The sequence below is a fragment of the Neolamprologus multifasciatus genome, chromosome 7 (assembly GCF_963576455.1).
Source record: "Neolamprologus multifasciatus chromosome 7, fNeoMul1.2, whole genome shotgun sequence".
Lineage (NCBI taxonomy): Eukaryota > Metazoa > Chordata > Actinopteri > Cichliformes > Cichlidae > Neolamprologus > Neolamprologus multifasciatus.
Window position 1 is genome coordinate 25,655,732 of NC_140445.1, and position 23,800 is coordinate 25,679,531.

General features: G+C 38.3%; 1 protein-coding gene across 2 annotated transcripts in view; it reads left to right on the plus strand.

The window, feature by feature from the left end:
• Nucleotides 1-23,800, plus strand: part of rai14 (retinoic acid induced 14) — a 56,665-nt gene that overhangs the window by 25,267 nt on the left and 7,598 nt on the right. The window contains exons 3-16 of one of the 2 annotated variants that reach the window (XM_085166912.1): nt 702-832; nt 3,187-3,275; nt 3,477-3,541; nt 4,862-4,919; nt 5,180-5,250; nt 14,475-14,581; nt 14,721-14,905; nt 15,370-15,395; nt 15,757-15,843; nt 17,513-17,602; nt 17,779-17,904; nt 18,420-18,521; nt 21,841-22,551; nt 22,758-23,236. In XM_085166912.1, the coding sequence (XP_085023038.1) occupies nt 702-832; nt 3,187-3,275; nt 3,477-3,541; nt 4,862-4,919; nt 5,180-5,250; nt 14,475-14,581; nt 14,721-14,905; nt 15,370-15,395; nt 15,757-15,843; nt 17,513-17,602; nt 17,779-17,904; nt 18,420-18,521; nt 21,841-22,551; nt 22,758-23,236 (2,327 nt within the window). The remainder of the gene's footprint in view (nt 1-701; nt 833-3,186; nt 3,276-3,476; nt 3,542-4,861; nt 4,920-5,179; nt 5,251-14,474; nt 14,582-14,720; nt 14,906-15,369; nt 15,396-15,756; nt 15,844-17,512; nt 17,603-17,778; nt 17,905-18,419; nt 18,522-21,840; nt 22,552-22,757; nt 23,237-23,800) is intronic. The other variant, XM_085166914.1, reaches the window with a different exon arrangement.

Below are 23,800 nucleotides of genomic sequence, written 5' to 3' on the forward strand. Positions count from 1 at the left end.
GTCAGTATCGGACCGATACCGATACGTAATATCGGATCGGTCCATCTCTACTAATTAGGTTAATTGTCAACAGGTTAGTAACATGATTGGGTATGACAAGAACATCTTAGAGGCAGAGATTTAAAGAATTAAAGATGGGCAGAGGTTCACCAGTCTGAAAAGCTGCATTTACAAATGGTGGAAAAATGTGCAAAATTTGAATATCTCATCATCTACAGTACATAATTTCAACAAATCCTATGAATTTGGAAAAATCTGTGTGCAAGTGACAATGCCAAAAATCAGTATCTGATGTCTATATTATTTAGGCTCTCAGGTGGCCCTGCATTAAAAACAGGCATGATTCTTTCATGGAAGTCACTGTTTGGGTTCACTTCCAGAAACATCGTTTTATCGTCAGAAATTTAAAATTCTTTTTGGAAAACCTGGACAGAATGTCCTCTGGGCTAAATAGGAGAGGGACCATCAATCTCTGATGGTACAGGAGTGCATCATTGCCTGTGGAAAGGCAACGTCAACGCTAGATCTCCACAGTGGTAAACATGGCCCTGTCCCTACTTTTTTGAGATGTGTTGCTGACATTAAATTCTTGACATTTAACAGCGTCTCACCTAACTTATATATTTATATATTTATATTTTGTGTAGTCTTCGTATATTCTTCACCACCTTTTAATCTACTTCTTTGTCCTCTGTCTTTAGACAAATGAGTGGAACAAAAACGATGAACGCTTGCTTGCTGCAGTGGAGCATGGCGAGGTTGAGAAAGTCTCATCCCTTCTTGCCAAGAAAGGTGCCAATCCTGTAAAGCTGGACAGTGAAGGCAAATCAGCGTAAGTGGTCTTGGACTTATCCACTTACTTTTTTCTGATGGTATTTAAATGTTTATGTTTCCAGTGCAAGAATTCCATCTGATTCTCCTGAGGTGACAATAAAGTCAAAGCATAACTTTTGCTTAAAATAAAAACTAATTTGTTGATATAGACACACAGAGATCACAGTCTGCAGTGCCTTTTGTAGAATGAGGATGACATGGGGGAAGGAAACTGACTTGAGGCTGCAAACCAGAGAAATGCATTAAGTGTTGACACCAACATGGTTTTATGTCTAGCAAGCTTGCACATATTTTAAAATAAATATCCAGCAAAGCACAGTGAATTTTCTCATTTCCTTTCAATTCAAAGATTAAACATATGTCTATACTATATGCTCAGATTCTCAAGTAATGGCCTTATATAACTGCTTTCATGCTCCACAGCACAGTTTTAAAAATGAATGGCCAATCTAAAAATATGTCTCTTTTACTTTTTCTTGAAACGGTGACATTCATTCAGCCTCTCTGAGATTCTATGTTTTGAAAGCAAGTTCACTTCCGCAGAGCCAGTGGAGGTTACTGTTGCGTCACCGCTTAGTATTAGTGATAATGCAGAGGCTTGTGTTAATATTTGACCCTTTTCTTTTTTTCTGAAACTCAACACCTCTGACCTCGATTTGTAGAGCAGCTCTCACAAAGCCAGGAAAATCAAATCTCAGGAATAAATGCTGTGAAAAACAAATATGTAGGTTTTCATTTATTTTCCCATTCACCTGTAGTTCACACCCTTGGCCTTTTTCCTCTGTGTGCTGCTAGAACATAGGAACACACATCCTAATGCATGCAAAGCCTTTGTAAGTCATGGCAAATGTGTGGGCTTGGAATCGCAATGCTCCGATCTTTTCAGCACGCACGAAGGGGGAGTCTACAGTATCTCTATGGTGATAAAACCTGACAGAAAGGCATGTAGACATACTTGTGTGTTTGTGTGTGTGAATGTGTATCCTACGCACACACTGATGGAAGGCTGAGCTTGCCCTCCCCCCGTTCATCTTACTGAGGTGGAAAGAGGTCGTATTGATCATTTGCTGCATGCATATGCACAAACCTGCGCACACAGTGCATACACAGGGCAATTTTTTTTGCATACGCAGTCATATCGACTTACAGCATTCCTGCTCACGAGTCAGCGCTTTACCAGTTTTTCTAGAAATGGTCAGTAAATGGGTATATATTGCAAGAACTGAAGCTGTGCCATATAACTGCTTTTAATTATTTATTTTTGCTATAGTTAAAGGTTCCCTAAAATACTATCACTTCCAAGCTTATCCGTTGCTTTTATCAGTGCTGACATGTTTTTCTGGCAGTTGCATATTGCAAAACAGTGGCAGTGGAGCTTTTGCATACCTGGGTCACGTAAATACCTTCTTCTACTGTAAGACTGCCTGAAACACTGACAGTCAAAAAGCTCCGTAGACCTACTTTTTTCTTCTCCATGGTGAATATTAATTAAGAAATCTATATTTCACTTTCAATAAAGGGTCTGATCTGTAAGCATAATTAATACTGGCTTTTGTATCAACAAGATCAAATCTCATACTCGTTACACGGTTTAAAAAAAAAATTGTTTGACCCTTTGGGAAGTGCACGTATTTTGTTTCATGTTGAGTTGGAGCAGAAGAGGTGCTCCCATGCCTTTCTGCTAAATATAAAGTTACACCTTTTAGCTGATTGGTTGAGCATAAAGACCAGAGGCAGAAGGAAACAGCTAGACTGGGTCTGTCCAAAGTCTGTAAATTCTAAATACAACAGCCTCTAATTAACACACATGCTTAAAAAAAAAAGAAAAAAGAAACGAAAATCAAGAGGAGGCTCTAGGAAGATGCTGAGTCGGCTAAGTTGCTGAGAGGGATTAAAGAAACTAAGCATAAGCGTATTACATTATAAGGACCAGAGCGTCGTATTTAACAGATATGGGAGTAGTTTAATCTTCTCATCTAAACTGGGGCGAGTGAGCAAATAACTTTATTTCCTAAAATGTGAAAACTTTTAATTGGAGACTAAGAAATCACTCTTCAGTGTAATTTAGAGTGGTAGATGGAGGACTAGTGTGGCCGAGCAATCAGAGAAGTAGATGAACGTTTTATTATTATTTTTTTTTATCTTTTATTTGCACTCACTGCTGCAGCATAAGGTCCTCACCAGAGCTGTACCATGTTTTATAATATTTGTAAAACTGTTAAAAGCATATGTGTTGCTGTAAAACTACTGGCAACAAAGTACTGTGTGTGTAATTTGTTCTTTTAATTGTGTGTGTGTGTGTGTGTGTGTGTGTGTGTGTGTGTGTGTGTGTGTGTGTGTGTGTGTGTGTAGTCTTCATGTAGCTGCTGCTCGTGGTCAGATAGACTGCCTCTCTTTCATCTTGACTCATGGAGCTGACCTGTCAGTCACTAATGCTGCTGGTATGTATAGCTATGTTCACTATAACTTAAAAAATAGTTTCTGCATATATTTGAGAGTTTCCCTCTATAAATACTGTAACATGAACAGGTGTAATGTACTGTCTGGACTGATACATAAGATTTCACAAACGTTATCTCAAGCACCTCATTGCCTGTCTTCTTGCTGCGTGCATGTTTTTCTCTTTTTCCCCCTTTGTGTAGGTTTTAGTCCTTTACACCTGGCTGCCAAAAACAACCACACCGAATGCTGCAGAAAACTCATTCAGGTAAAGCTCGTGAAATGAAGTTGGGTTTTATTAAGTTAAAACTATTTAATTTCCCCCCCCAAATGCCTTTGAATTAAAAAGAAATTGATTCAGTCTGTTAAGCCAGATATTTAAAATACATATACCCTGGTCTCTCAGTGTTAAGATGAGACATAGTGGTCCCCAACCCTGGACCGCGAGAGTTGAGGCTTGGGTGTGAAATTTATAGTTTTCAGGGTTTTTATCGTTTTTTTATTGTTATTTTTTTTTTTTTTTAGCATTTTTAATGTTAACTCGATTTCCCTGGGTCTTTTCCTGTGTGTTATGAATAAATCTTCCCTTTTTTTGTACTGGTACTGGTGTTATTTTGTTGTATTTTTCCACGACACCTTAAAGGCCAGCCTGTGAAAATATTGTTGGACATAAACTGGTCCATGGCGCAAAAAAGGTTGGGGACCGCTGACATAGTTAATATAATATAATAGTTAATATAATTAATATAAGGGCTATAAATTATGTTGGGTATAAATGATTAGGCAACATGACTTCAAGATGTGTTATACAACAAAGAACTGATATAAATATTAACTTAAGATTGTTTTGATTGTGACTGTCAGTGTCACCCAGCAGGACCACTTGTTCTTGTTTATGAATAACAGTGTGTGAAACCCACGTCTTGAATCATGTTACTGTTCAGTGAAGATGCCTGAAACCAAAAAATTTTATTGCTTCATTTCTTCAATCTGCTGATTCTTGTGTGTGCGTGTTTGGGTTTTGGTCAGCAGATCCATCCAGCTTTGATCTGCTGACCTCACTTCCTCGTGACAGTCGGCAGCATCTCAGCAACATGCACCTGCCTGATCAAATAGTCATTCAAGTCTTTTTGTATATAGCAAAACACAGTACTGTGAAAAAGAGAAGAACCAAAAACATTCAGTCATATATTGTTGTGACGTTGGACCCCAACACCGGCCCGGGAGCTCATCATGCCAGCCCTCCTCTGCAGTGGGCCAGAGACCACACCCCACAATTGTTTACTGCAGATGTATGAATTTATGGTATAATCTCATATTACATGAAATTGCATTTGCCTGAAGCACCACTGGCAAACAGATTGTGGCATCAGTTCCTCAGATAATAAACTCCAGTGTGTATACACAGTTTATAAAAAAAAATTGAAATTAAGCAAGCAACACACAGATACTTCAAACCAAATTTAAAATGTATATTTTGAGTTGTTTGGGGCCTTTCATGATTTCACTTGATTAACAATAGTCATTGCATATGCTGTATGCGTATACTGTATGCTATTGTTACTAATAACTTTCCCACTTTATCCAGAGTAAATGTCCTATCGATGCTGTAGATGGATCAGGAAAGACTGCTCTGCATCACGCTGGTAAGTATATCAGGATCTTGAGAGTCACTGATTTAAAAAAAAAAATAAAAAAAATAAAAAATAGGCTGCTATGCTTTGAAAAGGATGTGGAATAATATCTACTACTTTTAAGCTCTAATTTTATTTGAATAAAATCATCATCATATTTGGTCGTAAGTGACTAAAATGCATTTTAGCCCAGTTAGTTTCTGTTAAACACAATCCTATTTTTCCTCACTCTCTTGTTTTAATTTCTCTTGTTTTGTTTCACCCCCTTCCAGCTGCTAGCGGGAACATCCAGATTGTCCAACTGCTGTGTGAACTCAAAAGCCCCATCAACCTTAAAGACACAGTATGTTCTTCCATTCTTTCATCCATTCCCCAGACTTATTTTTCCTGGCTCAATAGATTGGGGGGCTCTGAAACAGAAAAAAAGACCACAAAAATGCTTCAATGAGTCCATTTTCAGGGAGGAATGTATTGAATTTGTTTGAGGAATCATTGTCCGTTTATTGACTCTGATTGTTTTATGTCAAATAGTTGTTAATCCACATTATGAAGGCTCCTCATTAACTGACATTTCCTCTTGTCTGTCATCTGCTTGAGGATTAATATTGTAGTGTTGTGTGTGTGTGTGTGTGTGTGTGTGTGTGTGTGTGTGTGTGTGTGTGTGTGTGTGTGTGTGTGTGTGTGTGAGGTAAAAAAAATCAGCGTACTGTGGGAATGCAAGCCGCAGACATGTGGTCTCCATTGCAGTGACGAACCATGCCTGTGGTTTCTGTCTGGCTGGGGTTGCGCGAGCATGAAATTTTGTGTGTGTGCATTTGTGTACAACAGAAACGGATGGTCTGTCAGCCTACATGAAAAGATGTCCTGTTATTTCCGATTAAAATTAATTTTAGCCTCCTGTTTAAATCAATGGCAGTTTGTATGTTCAAGCTTCTTAAACTGGTTCTTGTGACCACTTTGTACCATGTGCTTTTTGGAGTTGTAGCTTAAGTGTAGTTTCAAATCCTGGCCCTGCCAGTTTCTTGTGACTTTTACTTGTATTCTTCATAAAATACTAAGACAATAATAGACAATAAATACTAGACAAAACATTTTTCTTGATGCATATTGAACTGGTGAGAAACTAACTGTAAATAGTGGTGCAATTTGAATTTTGGTATTCATATTTATAGTCATATTTTCTTGTTGAATGAAAGTGGTCCAGCCAACAAAATCTGAAAATCTGTATGTGAGGTTTGCAAAGCTCTGTCTTTGTTTTGTGGACATGTAGACTGTGAATGCATGCCGGCTTGTTAGCCTCGGGCATATGCTGTAATATATATCTGTACCTGGTTATATAAGTTACTTTCAGCTGTTCTCTTATTCACAAGAGGTCATCACAGCAGGTAGCTCCATGCACGTGTGTGCGTGTATTTATTTATTTTTTTAAATACCAGATGCCTTTATTTATTTTTTTAAATACCAGATGCCTTCTGGGATGTTTCCTCCTGGGATTTAACCAGGGATCTTTTGCTTGTTAGGCAAATGTGTAAAACAATACACTATGGAGTAACTCTGTACCTGATTATATATTTGTGACTTAAACAAACACTCAGAGGGACATCTGCTAGGCCTGACATGTGTCAAAGAATGTGTATAGAAGAGAAGAGGTAAATGTAAACTGTAATATGAACCCTTACGTTTGCTGTTGGATGAAAGGGGAGGGGAAACCTTCGCTTGAGGCCAGGATATGTACAAGTAATCTCTGTGAGCCAAAGTTTTTTCCAATTCTTGATTCTTCTATGATGTCATTGACAGTGGATGTCCTTGTATGGTCGTCTCAGGCACACAGTTCCGGCTGTGAGTGCAGCAGTCCCATCTACCTGCTGTTAAAAAAAAAAAAAAAAAAAAAAAAAAAAAAAGAGCGTTTCAGAGCAGCAGCCAATCAGAAGAAAGCTGACTTAAAGGGCAGGCTAACTTAGAATAGCTGAAACGGCTTATTTCAGAAGATGAACTGAAGGACTGCACTAAGGTGTGTGCAATACAAATTCATGCTTTTCTGTTTTGGAGCCATGTGTTCCATAGCTTGAAATCTTAACAAAACTGGTAAAGTAAATACACAGATTGTGGAAATGGGTATAACCTCCTGAGAACCAGCCTTTTCGTTGATGTCCTTATAAAATGGACATTTGTTTTTGGTCTATATCTTTTGACTTATTTGAGCTACCCTAATAAGTCCTGTTGTGCTCAAAAGAGGACACCCTGACCTTTCCAATGATATCTTGTGTGCTTGGGTGACCACTTTTATCTCCAAATAGGCAGAACGTCACAAAAAAAGTTAAACTGAAAGATACTCATTTCCTCAGTTCTCAGGAGGATATAATTAAATAGACAAACTAGATCTAATGACCAAGTCATGATCACCATGGTCAGACACCTCCATTTGATCGACATCTTTTTGAAGTCTAAGGGAGCATGTTGTTGGTTCCACCTGATATCTACTTTATTTCTTGATCTAATTGGTATACTATGAAGGGCTCGGGTTTAAGCTCTCTAACTGTGCTACTCTTGATTAGTGCCTACATCTAGCTCTTTCATCAGTATTCCTCTAATATTTGACCCATCTGAAGAAGTGGCATCTTAAGATCATTTGGTGGAATACCTCTTTAAGTGCCTTTTAATATCTCTTCCCAAAATATTCATAGATTAAGACATGACTAAAATATAATAAGGATTATTTTTCAACTCTGCAAAGCTGTAGAAGAGTCCAAGAATAAAACTGTGGAGCTGAAAAGTAGCATAATATTTAAAGCTCAGCTTTGGCGCAATTCATTGTTATGTCCTCATAATTCTTCAGCATCCGTGTATTTGGATTTGAGTGGGTTGAGATTTTTTACTCTACTATTTACTCTCCGTTTCTTGGCTTTTCTAGATACTGTTTTATTGCCTGTTATGATTTGACATTGATATGATGTGCTCATATATTGATATGATGCAGTATTACACATTCAACTGTTATCTATTAAACAGTTAGGTTGAGCAAGTAGTGCAGTAAATTGTTTACACACTGATGTATAATTATCACACAGTAAGAGAGCAACTGTGGTGGCAGCTTTTATGGATAGAGTATGCTCACTGTGGTCACTTAAAATCTTAACTAAGTTACTTTTACCTGAGTAATGAAGCATGTTTACATTTTACTTGTAAAGTAATATTTCTGCACTACTTACTTTTACATAACTGAAGGAGCCCCTTTAAACGGAGCAACTGGGAATAAACTTGATCATACACAAGCAACTACTGCAATACAGTGTTGTAGAAAGATATGTTTGAAATAGTCTAAAACTGCAGAAATGCTGCAAACACAATTAAGCTTCATCTGAGGTTGTAGTATACCATAAACGTACAAGTTCCTCTGAGCTGTAGTGTTGTTTATTCATCTAGATTGCTTAGGATTCAGTTGCTAAATGTTGGAGCTACCTGCTGAAGACAGAGGTGTGGTGCTCAAAGCAAAAGACAAGAAAATGCATTGAAAAAGTAAGAAAAAGCGGTGTCTCTTTACAGAAATCATGAACTGGTTGCTAGTTGTTAGCCGCTTCATGTAGGAACTGTTGCCCTTTGAGCTGTGATATACCTGCCAACTTTATCACTGCAGGAAGGCTTTAAAAATGTGAAGGAGGGCATAATCGTATATTCTTGCTTGTGAAATAATCATAAATTGTAGAAATTGACTATAACTGTGTCCTTCATTTGGTTGGTGGGCGCAGTTAGGATCCATTTCAATTATACCAAACTGAGGAAAAAAAAAATTATATTTTATTTTGAAGTGAGCTGTCCTTTTGAAAGTTCACATGCTGCTCAGCTGTCCTGTCTTTATAATGACTGGCTCCGTGTAACTGCTCATTTTCCTTATGTTAAACACAGTTTGTGATCTGCGTTGGGGTAATACGTGTACCCTGCTTTCGAGTCATAGCTCAAACATTTCTACATGGCAAAATTACAGCATTCGTGTGCATTCCTGGCAGCCTGGCTAAAATTAAAGCATGAGTCAAATTTTGGCTCGTATAGTGGAGAACATCCATATATAGTATACAAGGAAGTAGCTGGGTGAGTGCAAGATTGGAAACAAAGATAAATATTTCTGCAACATAAAATGATTGTTGTCTTTAATGGCGCTCAACTACCTGAGAACTGAGACTCTTCCCACTGATTCATTTTTCTGCCTTTTTTAATGAGTAAGAGGTGTTGTTCTTACATTTAATAGTCACATGCAGAGGCCTGCATGTATGTGCAGTATCAGTGTGTACATGAAACAAGAAAATGAAAGTATGCAGCTACATGTAAATGATCTGGTTTTGTTAGGCTCCAAGATGTCTGGTCCATTATCTTCTATGTTTAATGACCAAAATCAACAACTTCATTAGGTATAGCTGGTCAGCTGCTTGTTGTGAAACTCAGTGCCTTTAAGATATAGATTACCTGATTATTATTATTATTATTATTATTATTATTATTATTATTATTATTATTTTAATTATAGAGGTTAATTTATAGAGGTAGCCCCACTGAGTCTCAATGTCTCATTTACTAGCAAGACCTGTTTCAGACAAACATATTAAAATTACAATGAAGTTCAAACAGCATGGGGAAGAAAGGTGATTTAAGTGACTGAATTTTGCATGTTTGTCGATGTTTGATGGGCTGGTCTCAGTATATTAAAAACTGCTGATTTACTGGGATTTTCCTGCACAACCACCACTATAGAACAGTTAAACTGTCAAATTTTATATTCTGGGTCACATATAGCACATTTTGATTTTAAGTGGGCCGGACCAGTGAAAGTGCCCCTTCAGTCAGTGTAAAGAAATTTAATTAAACCTTTATTATAGTTCAGAAATAGCTCAGAAAAAGAAGCGCAGTTTCAACTGTGTGTCTCAGTTTTATTACATTATAAATATAAAAAGCATGAGAAGACCACACTGGAAGCGAGTCCTGTCAGTAATGAACAGAAAACTGAGATTGCAGTTTAAAATTGGACAACAGGAGATTGGAAAAATGTTTGCCCCATCTGACAAGTCTTAATTTCTGCTGCAATATTTAGACGGTTGGATGAGAATTTAGTGGAAACAACATGAAAACATTGATCTATCCTGCCTAGTATCAACAGTTCAGGCTTGTGGTGGCAGTGTAATATTTGGGGGGCATATTTTTTGGCACACTTTGGTCCCTTAGTACCAACTGAGCATTGTTAAAAAAAAACACCACAACCTACCTGAGCATTGTTACTGACCATGTGTATCCCTTTGTGACAACTTCTGTTAACTGCTTCCAGCAGGATAAAGCCCCATTTCACCAAACTCATATTTCAAACTGGTTTCTTGAGCATGACAATATGTTCACTGTACTCGAATTGCCACCAGATCTCAGTCCAACAGAGCACCTTTGTGGCGTGGTGAAACAGGAGATTGTCATCATGGATGTGTCATCTGACAAGTCTTCAGGAACTATGTGATGCTGTCATGTCAATATGGACCAAATGTTTTAAAGAAATGTTTCCAGCACCTTGTTGAATCTGTGCCGTGAAGTATTAAGGTGGGCCTGAAAGCAAAAGGAGGTCTAACCCAGTGCTAGCAAGGTGTAACTAATTAAGTAGCCATTGACTGTACATGCAACCAGCAGACTGATGGTTTTAGGATCCTGTTCATACAAACAAAGACACTATTTGGATTTAAACCAGTTTTCAGGTGGCAAATTAACATATAATGGTAATGCTGAGAATACTGTTGCATGGTGAGTGTATTCAGGTTTAAGCAGAGCTGTGTTTTTATTTTAGTTGTCTTGATTGACAGACCTCTTTGACTGTAACACCTTGTCCTAACAGTTAACTTGTCATGCATCAGCTCTGCCCAGCGTTTACACTGTTGCCCATATTTGGGTAATATGGCTTTAAATGTCAGACACGATGACAGCAAGTTAGAAACACAGCGAGTAACACATGCCAGCAAACAAGCAGTAATACACCTGTGCGCCCACATGCCTTTATACACACGCATTGAACCTATTACCCAGAGAAGAACAAAATTACTTCTGTCTTTTAGATTCCAGAGAAATATAAAACACAGACAGGGCAAACACAGACACATGCCTGTTAAAGTGTTTAGCAGAGCTCAGAGGAACCCAGAGCATAGTTCTGTTCTCTGTGGTGTGTGAAAGCAGCAGCCTTGTAATATAAAACGCACACAAAACTATGCTGAGAGACATTAGTGCTTCTTGAAGTTCGTTTTCCTACTTTTTTTTTCAGGAAAGACTTGGATCCCCCTCTCCCAAACATGTTTCACGGTGGAAATGTCTGTTAATACTCTTCAGCACTGAGTTGTTTATCTATTGCTCCTCATAGTTTTTAGAAACTACAGTGGCTTGCAAAAGTATTCGGCCCATTTATCACAGATGGGTGACGTTTCAGGAAATATCCGATGTAATCTGGTCTTCGAGTAGTGCAATCTGTGCAACATTTTAAACTGAATTAATCTATGTCGGATGTTGATAGAACAGGAATTAACATAACGTAACCCTTTAGACCAGATATCATTATGAATTTCTGACCCTAATTCTTTTTCCCAAGCTGATTTTATTTTACCTGTATCCTTCTGCCGGAGTGACTGTAATATCTCATATATAAAAGCAACCGCATGCTTTTCTGTTATACAATCCACCAGGCATTGGTCAAGCTTACCTGGAGTTGCAAACTCAAATTGTTGTAGTTGGGACCTTACATAGCTCCTTATTTGAAGGTATCTAAAAAAATCACAGGTTAATAAATTGTACTTCTCCTTAAGCTGTTGAAATGAAGCAAAAGAGCCCTGAAAATACAGGTGTCCCACATTTTGCAACCCCATTTCCTTCCAGCGATCAAATGTCCCATCTAAAACTGAGGGTTTAAATGCAGGATTAGCAGTAATAGGTGTCAAAAGCGAGAAGGCTCTATACTCTTTCACGATCTGTCTCCAGATTTGAATTGTATTGTGAATAACTGGATTACAGTTGTAGTACGTGTTTTTAAAACGAACAGGAGACAATGCAATTGCACCAAGAGAATAAGGCATACAGGCCTCTCGCTCCATGTCCAACCAACTTCCCATTATAACTGTATCATCTAGCCAATAAGCTATGTATTGTATATTATCTGCGAAGTAGTAATTTTTAAAGTCTGGTAAAGCTAGGCCCCCAGGTATTTTCTCTTTACGAAGGTGGGCCTTTTTTATCCTGTGGCTGTGTTCCAGATGAAGGGAGGGACTGAATCCAATTTTTGAAAAAATGTAGCTTTTAGATACACAGGGATATTTTGAAACAGATATAGGAGTCGGGGAGACAAATCATTTTGATCGCATTCACCCTACCTATCATGGAAAGTGGGAGTGATTTCCAAAATTCAACCTCGTTTTTAAATGTATCCAGAATTCTCAGAAAATTGGCTTCATATAATGACTTGTATGACTTAGTAACTTCAATTCCAAGATATGAAAAACTTTCTGACGTTATTCTAAAGGGAAGACGATTTAGTAAATCAAGATTACTACATTTAATTGGCATCAGTTTGCTCTTCCCCCAGTTTACTTTGTAACCTGAAAAAGAGCTAAATAAATCTATTGTTACTAGCACCCTAGGGATTGAGTCTAATGGTCTGGTTACAAACAGCAGAATATGGCATACAGTGAGATCTTATTGGAGGTGTATCCTGTATTATAGCCATATATTTCTTTATGTTTTCGAATTGTTTCTGCCAACGGCTCTAATGCGAGGGCAAACAATAAAGGGCTCAGCGCACATCCTTGTCTTGTGCCACGAAATAGCTTAATTGGTTCGGAAAGGGTATTGTTTGTGAGTATTCTGGCACACGGATTACTATATAACAACTGAATCCAGGAAACAAATTTAGGTCCAACTCCGAACTTACTTAATACTGCATACAAATATGACCATTCGACACAGTCAAAGGCCTTTTCTGCATCAAGGCTCAATATCACTAGGTCTTTATCTAGATCCCTAGAGGAATAAATAATGTCAAAAAGACGTCTCAGGTTATGAGATGCATGTCTTGCTGGCATAAATCCTGTTTGATCTGGGTGAACCAGTTTACCTATGTGAGAACTAAGTCTCCTGGCTAAAGACTTGGCCAGTATTTTCTGATCTGTGTTCAATAAAGAGATTGGTCAGTAAGAACTCACCAATTCTGGGTCCTTTCCTTTCTTTGGAATGAGAGTCACAGTTGCTTCATTCAGGGTCTGTGGGAGTGCACCATCTTCCAAGGCCATATTAAACACATTCAGCAAATATGGGGTTAGTAAACTGCTAAACTTTTTATAAAACTCATTACATAGACCATCAGGTCCTGGACTCTTCCCGTTTTTCAGGGAGCGTATGATACTAATCAATTCTGGACATGTTAAGTCTGCATCTAGAAGTGTCCTGTCCTTTTGTGCCAATGTAGGCAAGTTACATTTGCTTAGAAAATCTTGCATAATTTCAGGAGGTGCATTACAATGAGATGTATATACCTGTTCATAAAACTGTCTAAAAGCAGTATTAATATCCTTATAAGAATTAGTCAACAACCCTGAGTCTGACCTGATTGCATGAATGGCCCTATCACTTTCTCTCTTCCTTAGATGCCTGGCCAGTAATTTATGTGGCTTATCACCAAATTCAAAATAGATCTGCTTAACTTACATGAAGGCCCTGGAAATTTTATCTGAGAGCAAGTTATTGAGTTTATACTTCAGAGCTGATATTTTACTATGTAGCTGTAATTGCAGCAAAAGGTGGTTCTACAAAGTATTGACTCAGGGGGCTGAATAATTACACACACCTCACTTTGCAGTTATTTATTTGTAAAAAATGTTTGGAATCATGTATGATTTTCGTTCCACTTCTCAGGTGTACACCACTTTGTGTTGGTCTTTCACGTGGAATTCCAATAAAATTGATTCATGTTTGTGGCTGTAATGTGACAAAATGTGGAAAAGTTCAAGGGCGCCGAATACTTTTGCAAGCCACTGTATACTCTTATGCCTTTGGTAAAGTAGCTCTCTCTAGACTGGGAATTTCCCTTATCCATCTTAGGCAGTCAAATATTTATGCTTGAGCATTACAAGACTGAGGTTAAGTGAAGGGTTACACTTGGGGTCGGACCCTGGCAGTCCTGGAGAAAAATGGGATAGCCTGTCATATCATACTGCAGTCATCCACCAACTCTCTGCAACCTGCTGAGCTCAATCAGTAATATGATTTGGGGGATTTTCCCATGCTCTTATTTCTTTCATCTTAAACATACAAACTGAATTTTTTCTGTTTATCTGCTGGGGAATTCATTTAGAGCAGTAGACGTTCACTCATTTTTCACACAGGCCTGAGATTTTTCTCACCTTACACACAGATACCATAGTCTGTCAAGGCCCACGCTGTGACTAGTTATATTGCTGTGGGTGTGCGTTCATTTAAATCTGTGTCATGTTATCTTGTCTTTTTTTTTCACTATAGGATGATTTTAGTCATTTTGTTTTCTCATTTTTATGTTTGTTTCTCCTAAAGGATGGTCTCACTTCCTTGCTGTTGGCAACCAAACACAGTCATGCAGAAGTATGCAGCACTTTGCTCGACTTTGGTTCTGAAATCAACACTTCTGACAACAGTGGCAGGTATACAAAACAAAAAAACAACAAAAAAAGACCCCAACAAAGTCGACACACAATAAATTACAAATAAATTGTTGCTCATTGTAGGATATTTGATTGATGTTGAAGTGGTGATCAGTATGCTGTGTTGTCTGTGTTGTAGGACGGCCTTGATGCTCGCAACCGAGTCCAACGCAGTATCTGTTGTTGAAGTGTTGGTTAAGAGAGGAGCAGACTTGTCAGCTGTAGATGCAGAAGGCCATGAGGTTTTACATTACGCTAAGGTCTCAGGCAGCTCTGAAACCAAAACTGCCCTTTCAGCTGCACTAAACAAGCATCCGGTCTCAGGTAAGAGTTGTGCATAAACACAAACCTACAATTCAGAGAAAGATAGGAAGTGAGTGCAACTGGCTTTATACAAGTATTTGTATGTAAATTTTGTGGACAATGTCACTCAGGCTGCGGTAGGCAGGCATATTTGTTTTTAGTTTTTTTTTCACCCCCCTTAAGGGCATTGCAGTGAACCAGTACATTTCCATGGAAACTTACTCTGTACCTAACCTCAGTCTTAACCCTAACCAAAAACAATGTGAGATCCAGTCTTAATGCTTTCAGGGGTTTTTTGCCCTCCCAAAACCTGATCAGTGCCAATAAAAACACACATACTGCCCCTGTGAGACAGAGATCCATACTGCTTTGGGTTCAACACAAAGTCAACACTGCCATCTGCAGTTGGCTTCCTGTTACTGTTGAATTTTTCTTAGATGTTTAGTGTGTTGTACCTAACAATACCTTTCCATCTTTTTTGGCAGATACGAAGTCTCCTAAAAGTCCCCAGGTAAGATATCGACCATCAAAAGTACTAAAACACGTGAAACTCCACAGCGGATGACAGTGAATAAACATTTTAGCACTGCCAACTGATTTATAGAATTAGGAAGTAAAATAAGGAATAAAACCGACTTCAGACTAATTTCAGTTTCATAGCTACAAATAATATAGTTCAGTTTCTCTTATATGTTAGTGTCATAATTCCAAGCTTTGAAAAAAAAACTTTAATTGCTGTTTTTGAAAAACAAATCTTAATTCTTACTGTAGCACCCACCGATTGACTCCTTTTACTAACCAGCACTGAATCCCACTTTTCTTTCTCTTTTTTTTGTCACCTTCCCTCTCTGCCTCTTTTGCTGGCTCTTCAGCATGATCAAGTAGCTAAGATAAGTGATGAACGGATCATAACTCCCAAAAAACGAAAAGCACCTCCACCTCCCATTAGCCCACCTCAGGTAAATGCATGTGTCTCTGTCTGGCGGCTTGTACCAGTGTGCCACTCTCCATATTAATATTAATGCATGTTTGTAGTGTATTCATACAAAGTAATATGAGAACAAAATCAGTGATTGCTTATTTACATACTATCTGTAAAGGTCTCTTCAACAAACTATTAACTGATTTCTGGTGAGAAAACATCAGCCAAATTTTTCCGTTGCTGTAGCATGTATAATCACTGGCCACTTTATTAGGTACAGCTTTCTAGTACTGGGTTGGAGCCTCTTTTGACTTCAGAACTGCCACAAGTCTCCATGGCATAGATTTAATTAGGGGCTGGAAACATTCCTCAGAGATTTTGGTCCATATTGGCATGTTAGCATCACAGATGTCCATAATGCAAGTCTCCCATTTCACCAGATCCTGAAGCTGCGCTATTGGGTTAAGAGCTGGTGACACTGGAGGTCATTTGAGTACCCTGTATTCCTTGTCATGTTCAAGAAACCAGTTTGAGATTATTTCAGCTTTGTGGTGTGGCATGTTATGCTAGAGGACATGGTTAGCAACAATACCCAGGTATTAAGTGATGCTAAGTTGTTAGTAATAGGTGCAAAGTAAAAAAAGAATATATGCCAAGCATCAGATTCTCCATTCTCATGTTCAGTTTGAACTTATTACACATGCAGACTGTCTGGACACAAGGCAGGATGGATCCATGCTTTCATCATGCTTACTCACAATTTTGACCCTGCTATCTGAATCTTGCAGCAGAAACCAATACTCATTAGACAAGGCCACATTTTTTTCCAGTCTTCTATTGTCTAATTTTGATGAGTCTGTGCCAATCAAATGCCTCGCTTTCCTGTTCTTGGAGGATTCGGAGATGTTCTTCTGCAAGCCTTGATTGTATCAAGTGGTTATTTGTGTTACTGCTGTCTTCCTATTGGCTTAACGCAGTCCAGCAATGCTTCTCAGTTATCTAGCATCAGCAAGTAATTTTCACCCAGAGAACTACTGCTCACTGGATATTTTATCCTTTTCTGACCATTTTCTGTAAACCCTAGAGATGTTTTTTTTTGTAGGAAAATGCCATTAGATCAGCAGTTTCTTTAATAATCAGAAATTCTGTTACTCAGTTTGAACTTCAGCAGGTTGTCTTGACCATGTATACATGCCTATATGTATTGAGTTGATGTCATGTGATTAGCTGATTAGGTATTTAGCATTAGGTATACTGAGCAGTTTCACAGGTAACCTATTAACGTGGCCAGTGTGTATATTTTATGCACTGACATAATTTATGTTATTTTAGTTGTTTACTAAAACATTTCAAGTAAGTTATGTTATACATATGGGTTTACAGTGCACACCATCACCTTTAATTGTAAGGTTTTTGTATCCAAATTCAAGTGTAGCGATCACAACTCTTTTAGCATTTAATCTCTCTCTCTCTCTCTCTCTCTCTCTCTCTCTCTCTCTCTCTCTCTCTCTCTCTCTCTTTTGTAAGAGGTCAAAGGTAAAAATTGTGGAAAGTGTGGCATTTGCGAGCTGTTTCTATAAACAGTCAGTGCAGTACAGGCCATCCTTAGGGATTGTAAAATGTCTGAGAGATGGTAGTGACATTAAAAGTGGACAAATCAATGATAGTAATTTATCAGGAAAATTAATGCAACAATCCTCCTTTAGAGCTCTGGACCCTCTTCCCCTTCAGTTGTTACATCTACTGGCACTCCAGCATCCAACAAAAGTGACACTCCTAAAAGATTCAACTACAAGGTAACAGAAAAACACAAGGTATTAAAAAAGAAATATGAAACTGAAAGCTGCATTAGCCTTTGGGCTTCCATTTTAAGTACTTGGGTAAATTCTTTCCATCAGCCTTCATATGTTTTTTTTCCTCCCAGTTTCTTCTGCCACTCGTCACTCCTTTCTCCTCCCCTTTTTTTTCACAGGAAGATGAGATCAGAGGAACAGCATTGAAAGAGGAGGTTGACAAGGAGAGAAACATGCTGCTGGAAACAATTGAAGACCTGAAGCATACGGTGGAGACGGTGACGGGTCCTGAGCTGGATACAAAGGTGACTAATGTATAGTTGACAACACTGTGGTGCTTTATTTAAATTCCATATATGCAGGTTTTTAAACCGGGTGTATTGACTAGACCAAATTATCTGGAGAAAAATAATTAAATTAATAATAAGTATTAGCATGCCTTGTACATGTGAGTACCCCACATAGAGTCAATATACTGCATTTATATGTATTTTGTATGAAAGTTAATCTCTTTTCATGCATTTAGGAAAAACTTGAATCAGAGATGTTTGTGTTGTGCATATTTTTAACTGAATATTTTAACTTTAGATTAATCTTAAACAGTTTTCTACGTATAATATGTTTACAAAGAAGCCAGCCTGCTTTTGTAGTTTAGTGCTAAACAAACATAACAGCTTTTCAGCATTCTTGAAGGAGGTCTATACTAAGCTTAAGACGTGCCACGACTCGTGTTGTTTTTCAGTAGGCAGGTGGTGGTCCTTAGTGTTGTCTTTATGCCTCAGTCTGGTATGTGAATGTATGTGTGCGTATGTCCTGGCAGGCCGAGCAAAGTTTCACAGCGTCTGCTGCTCTGGTTTCTGCTCTGCAAGCCAAGATTATGGCTCTCACTTTGGAAAACCAGCAACTTGCAAGCAAACTTAAGGTATGTAACCCATTCATTCATGCTCAGGAGTTTAGCTATGAAACAAACAACCAAAAACAATCAACGAAACAACAGTAAACTGCTTGTTTAAGCCAGGTTACTACTGCAGATTGATTGAAGTGATAGATTTTTTAAAAAAACGTTTTCTGTTTTTTAACAAACCACAAATAATGTAGTAGTAGAAGTAGAGAAAAACAGAAGCACAGAAGAAGTCGGCTTACAGTGTTTCGGTGTTTGATCCTTTTATGCCCGGCGGGAAATCATGAAGATGATGAATGCCTTTTTACTGAGCGTGCTCGTTACACTTAGGAAATAGGAATGTGTCAGTTTAACTACAGATTACGTGACATTTGTTTGTGGTTTAAGCCGGAGCCTGAAAAGCTTACGAAGACGATTGCGGTGGTTTTTGAAAGCGTTTAAGACTTCGAACAACAGGATTCACTTTACGTCATCAAGTATACTATTGTTTTGTTTCGTTTTTCACATTAATAGACACACAGAATAATTACACTTTTGTTTGCGTTTCCGTTCTAAGTTTTGTCCTAGAGCTTATTTAAAGCATATTAAAAAGGTAATAACTTGTGTACTCTTTATGGCTAGCTGAATGCTAGGGAGCACTAGGAAAACTGCAGAAAAGCTCAGCCTAACAACAACAACAACAACAGGATTACCAGCAAACTGTACATTCTTAAAAGCAGGGAACCTATAGTGTGCATATGCATCAGTGCAATGACTGGCTTATGTGTCATGTGCAACGGTGTGTTTATTTCCGGTAACCAAAACGTAGTCCAACCTTTACATGTTTTAATTTAATGTTACTTTTTAAAGTAATATTACTCAACACTGGTTTCTGTTTAACCTCCTAAGACCCGAACTCTACCACGGCATGCTTTTTTAATTTCTCTTTGATATTTGGACTGATTGGGACCCAATGAGTGTAAAAACAAAGAATTACCAGATTTCTTTTTTTTTTACCTGATTTTTGTTCCTAAGAAAAACGAGAGCCACATATTCGTTTAAAATTTTGATAGAACAGTAGCAGTATAATGTCCTCATAAGTGGATATCAGGCCCTAGTAGAGCAAAATTAAATATTTTGGTCTAAATAACTCAAAATGTGATGTTCACATATGTGGACGCCAGGTCCTAGGAGGTTAAATAAACAAAGCTGAATGAGCAATAATGCATTTGTGTAATATCTTATATCTAATTGTTAATTTAGTGGGTGTGTGCATTATTAATTAATCTGCCAATCCTGATCAAATTAAACAGTCGACCCAGCTTTGTGGTGTTTTCATAAAGTGACTGTGCCCTAAAATTGTGTAAATGTGGCTGAGATTGAATCCATCAGATTGTGTGTGATAGAAAGAAAACATGGCCACTGGCTGTGGATTTTAGTAAGAAGTGCCCTAAGTGTTCAGTAAGAATAGAAAAGTGAAAGTTTATAGTGTATTTTTCCAATTTTTCATATTTTATATGAAAAATTGGAGAGAAAAAAATCATATAAATTTTTTTTATAAATATAAATTTGAAAAAATATTTTATATGAAAAATTTGACTCCTATTCTTAAGACACCCACAGCTATATAAATACTAGAGATGGACCAATCCGATATTATTGTATCGTATGTGTCACGTGATAGAGCAGCTGTTGTCTGCGAGACCGGTCGGCGGTCTGGTGGAGCATTTGGAGCCTCGCTACATGCTTCCAAACCGCGGCATTTAATCTCAGAGAAAACTATCCCAGAGAAGTAAAGCAAGTGTGTATAAGTTCATCTCTGAATGTTTGAATAGTATTTCCGTGTTAAGCTTAACAACTGATATTTGCAGCCACAGCTGGACTGGCCATCGGAGTTTCATATTGAGGAGAAAAGGAATCGATTTGTCCTTCAGCTAGAATGGGGGAAAAAAAGACACAAAGCTGGAGTTATTCTGTTTTTGCTGCACAGCTGCCTCTTCTTCTCTCATTCTCTCCCCCTTCCTCCCCTGTTGCTACTTCAACCATGAAACTGATCAATGATTAGCTGGTCGGCTTTTCTGTCGCAAGTCCCATATTTCTTGTTTGTTTATCGCCCACTTTGCGCCAGAAAGAGGAAACCAGCGGATAAACAACAGTAGCACGTTTAAGCGTGATCAGCTGTTGTTAGAACTGATTTAATATTACTTTCTAGTATTTGCTGGTGTTTGCTGGAGCCACGGCTGTAAAAGCTGCTGGTCATGATATCAGTTTGGATATGTGGTGAGAGGGAACCATGAAGATGAAACCAGGAGACGTCCTTACTGAATCATCAGAGCTGAACAGGTGATGGAGAAACAGGTTTACCTTTTAGGTGACATGAATGAGTTGAAGGGAAGTTATGAACTGTTTCTGAGAGACAAATAACACCAGGATCCTTTTCTAAATAGCTGACAGCTGGTAACTGTGCAGGGGCGGATCTAGCAAAGTTTTGCCAGGGGGACCAGGTAGGGCATTAACAGGGAAAGGGGGGCACAAAACATACTTTTATTTGTTATTTCATTTAAAATGACTAACTTTTAATAAATAATTATCTGAATCTTACAACCAAAATGGTCATCTGATTAAATGTATAGAAAACCATAATTGTATATAGTAACTATTAAGTCTAATATACACCCTAGTAAGCTATAGTACTTTTTCCTTTGGGAAGATACCATCTGTACAGTCTGCAATACTGTTGAAGCAAGATGTTGAATCTATTTAATTATTGTAGAAAAATAATTGATTTCTGTGCATTTGTTTTACACGTGCATTAAATTAAAGTTGATTACGTCGATTAAGCATCGTGAGGTGGGGGGTGGTTCCCTAATATTTTTGCTGGGAGTTTGCAACCCTGTTAGTTAGGTTGTATAATATTTCTGCTAAGTACTCTTTAAAACACCAGAATAAGGAGGATGGTGCAGGTTTAAGTTCATTAGATTGATCAGTGTTGCTGAACTATGAAATATTTTGGGTGCAGTGTATTTTTTGCATACAAGTATAACAGAATAGCTTTAGTGTTTTGTTTTTTAAAACTTGAGTATGAACTTATACAAAATGCAGCAATATATTAAAAAAACAGTTTTATAAAAAACACACTATATCGGATTCATATCGGTATCGGCAGATATCCAAATTTATGATATCAGACATAAAAAGTGGTATCGTGTCATCTCTAATAAATACCTCTGTTTTTTGCTTTGTAGTTAATCAATCAAAGCGAATGTGAGAGAAAAACATAGCTGCGGTTTCATTACTAAGCTTTTTGTATTTCCAGCCTCACTCACTTTCATTCACTTTTGCCTGTTCCCTCATCCCACAGAAACATCCATCCCTCCAAGGAAATGAAAACCTGAAGGAGATGAGTCGTCCAAACAGCATTGCCTCCAACTCATCTTTCCACTCTACCCAGGATGAGTTTGAGTCATTGCCTCAAGTCCCCTCCACCACTCAAGTAGAAGGGGAAGATCCAGGAGCTGACTCTGTGATACTGGAGGAAGAAGAGAGGGAGAAACTACGAGGAGGAGGTGAAGAGGAGATCAGATTGTTGAGGCAGACATTAGAGAAAGTTCAGATAAAACTGCTTGAAACCAGGAAGGAAAACCAGTCGCTTCAGGCTCAGCTGAAGCCAGAGCGAAGCAGGGAAAGAGAGGACAATGAAAGTGACAGAGGAAGAGAGAGAGAGCTGATGGAGAGTCTAGCAGATCTGCAAGCCAAGCTGACTGACACTCAGGAGAGATACCACCAAGCTGTGGAGGAAGTGGAAAATCTGAGAGTACAGGTGGGAACGAGAGAAGGCCAGGAGAGTCAGAGACTTACATCATCCACACTTGAACATGAAGTAACGCAGCTAAAGGCCCAGCTCACCCAATCAGAGTCAGAGGTAGATAAAGCAACACAACATATCAAACGTCTGGAAGAGGCACTGAAGAAGACGGAGGAGGATAGAGAGAGCGCTAAAGAGAAAGAACAGAGGGCAGCACAACTTGAGGAGCTGTACAAGGAGGCACAGGAGGAAGTCAGGGTGCTCCAGGTAAATGCAGGGTTCTTCTATATGAACAAAATTGATTTGTCCAACCTTTGTAGTCTGTTTCATCTCTGCTTGAGGCTGACAATTCAAGATTTAGCTGATATCAGAGGAGCAGAGTTTTTTTTTTCTTTAAACTGCTTTTTAAAATGCAATTCACCACATATCATTCATCTTTATGGCCTACAATTTATTCCCTTTCTGTTGTTTAGGAGGCTCTAAAGGGCACAGTGCCTGTTGAATCTGCAGCCAAAGACTTTGAAGAGATGAAGGCTGCCCGAGATGAGGAAATCACTGGACTGCAGCTCCGCTGCAGGGAACTTTCACGCTCCTACAGTGAAACCAAAAATCAGCTCAATGCCACTCAGAAACAGCTAGCTGAAGCTCAAGCTGAGAAGAGTACGGCCCCCTCTCCAACTTTGGAACAACAGGTGCAGGTGTTAAACAGTAAGGTGGAGGAGCTGCAGAGGCTGCTAGTTGAGGCTGAGAAGAAATATTCATCTGCTCAAGAGGAGATTTCACTACTGAGGAAGGCGGCAGAGGTTCAGGCACAGAGCTCCGTGGCTCTTGCTGATCAAATGCAGGTGATGTCGTCTCTGGGTAATGCGATCAAAGAGCTGGAAAATGAGGTGGAAGCCTTGAAAGAGGAGCTACATCAAAAGACCACACAGGTGGAGGCTCTTCAACACAGGTGAGACACAAACACAAAACTAAATATGTCAAATTTTGATGATGAACATGTTTCCTATTTTTTACTGAGCTCCACCTTGGTTGGCTACAACAAAAATCTTACTTATACATTGACGCACATGTATAAATAACCTTTTCATACATTATTTAGTGATGTAACACAGAGACAGAATTTATGGATAATGTGAAATAATAACAAGTAAAATAACCTAATATTGTACTAATGATTATCAGTAAATGAGTATAAAATTAAGGCACAGACTATATATAAAAGAAGGATGCACATAATGTACCACAAAATCACCGATAGGTCTTGTGGTGTAGCAGCCTCAAGTTTAGCATAATGATGCCAAAAGTGATCATAATGAGGTAATAGAGTGCTAGTATTAGTGTTATCAGCTAATACTAATTGGTTTGTTTAGCAATGTATATCTGTAGAATGGCACTTCATTTTTGAGTTTCCTGCAAGTGTAACTATGCAAGTTAATGAAAGAACAAACAAGCTGACTAATCTTGATTGTTAGAGAAATACATTTATCTCATTTTTTTTAAATATGAAAATGAA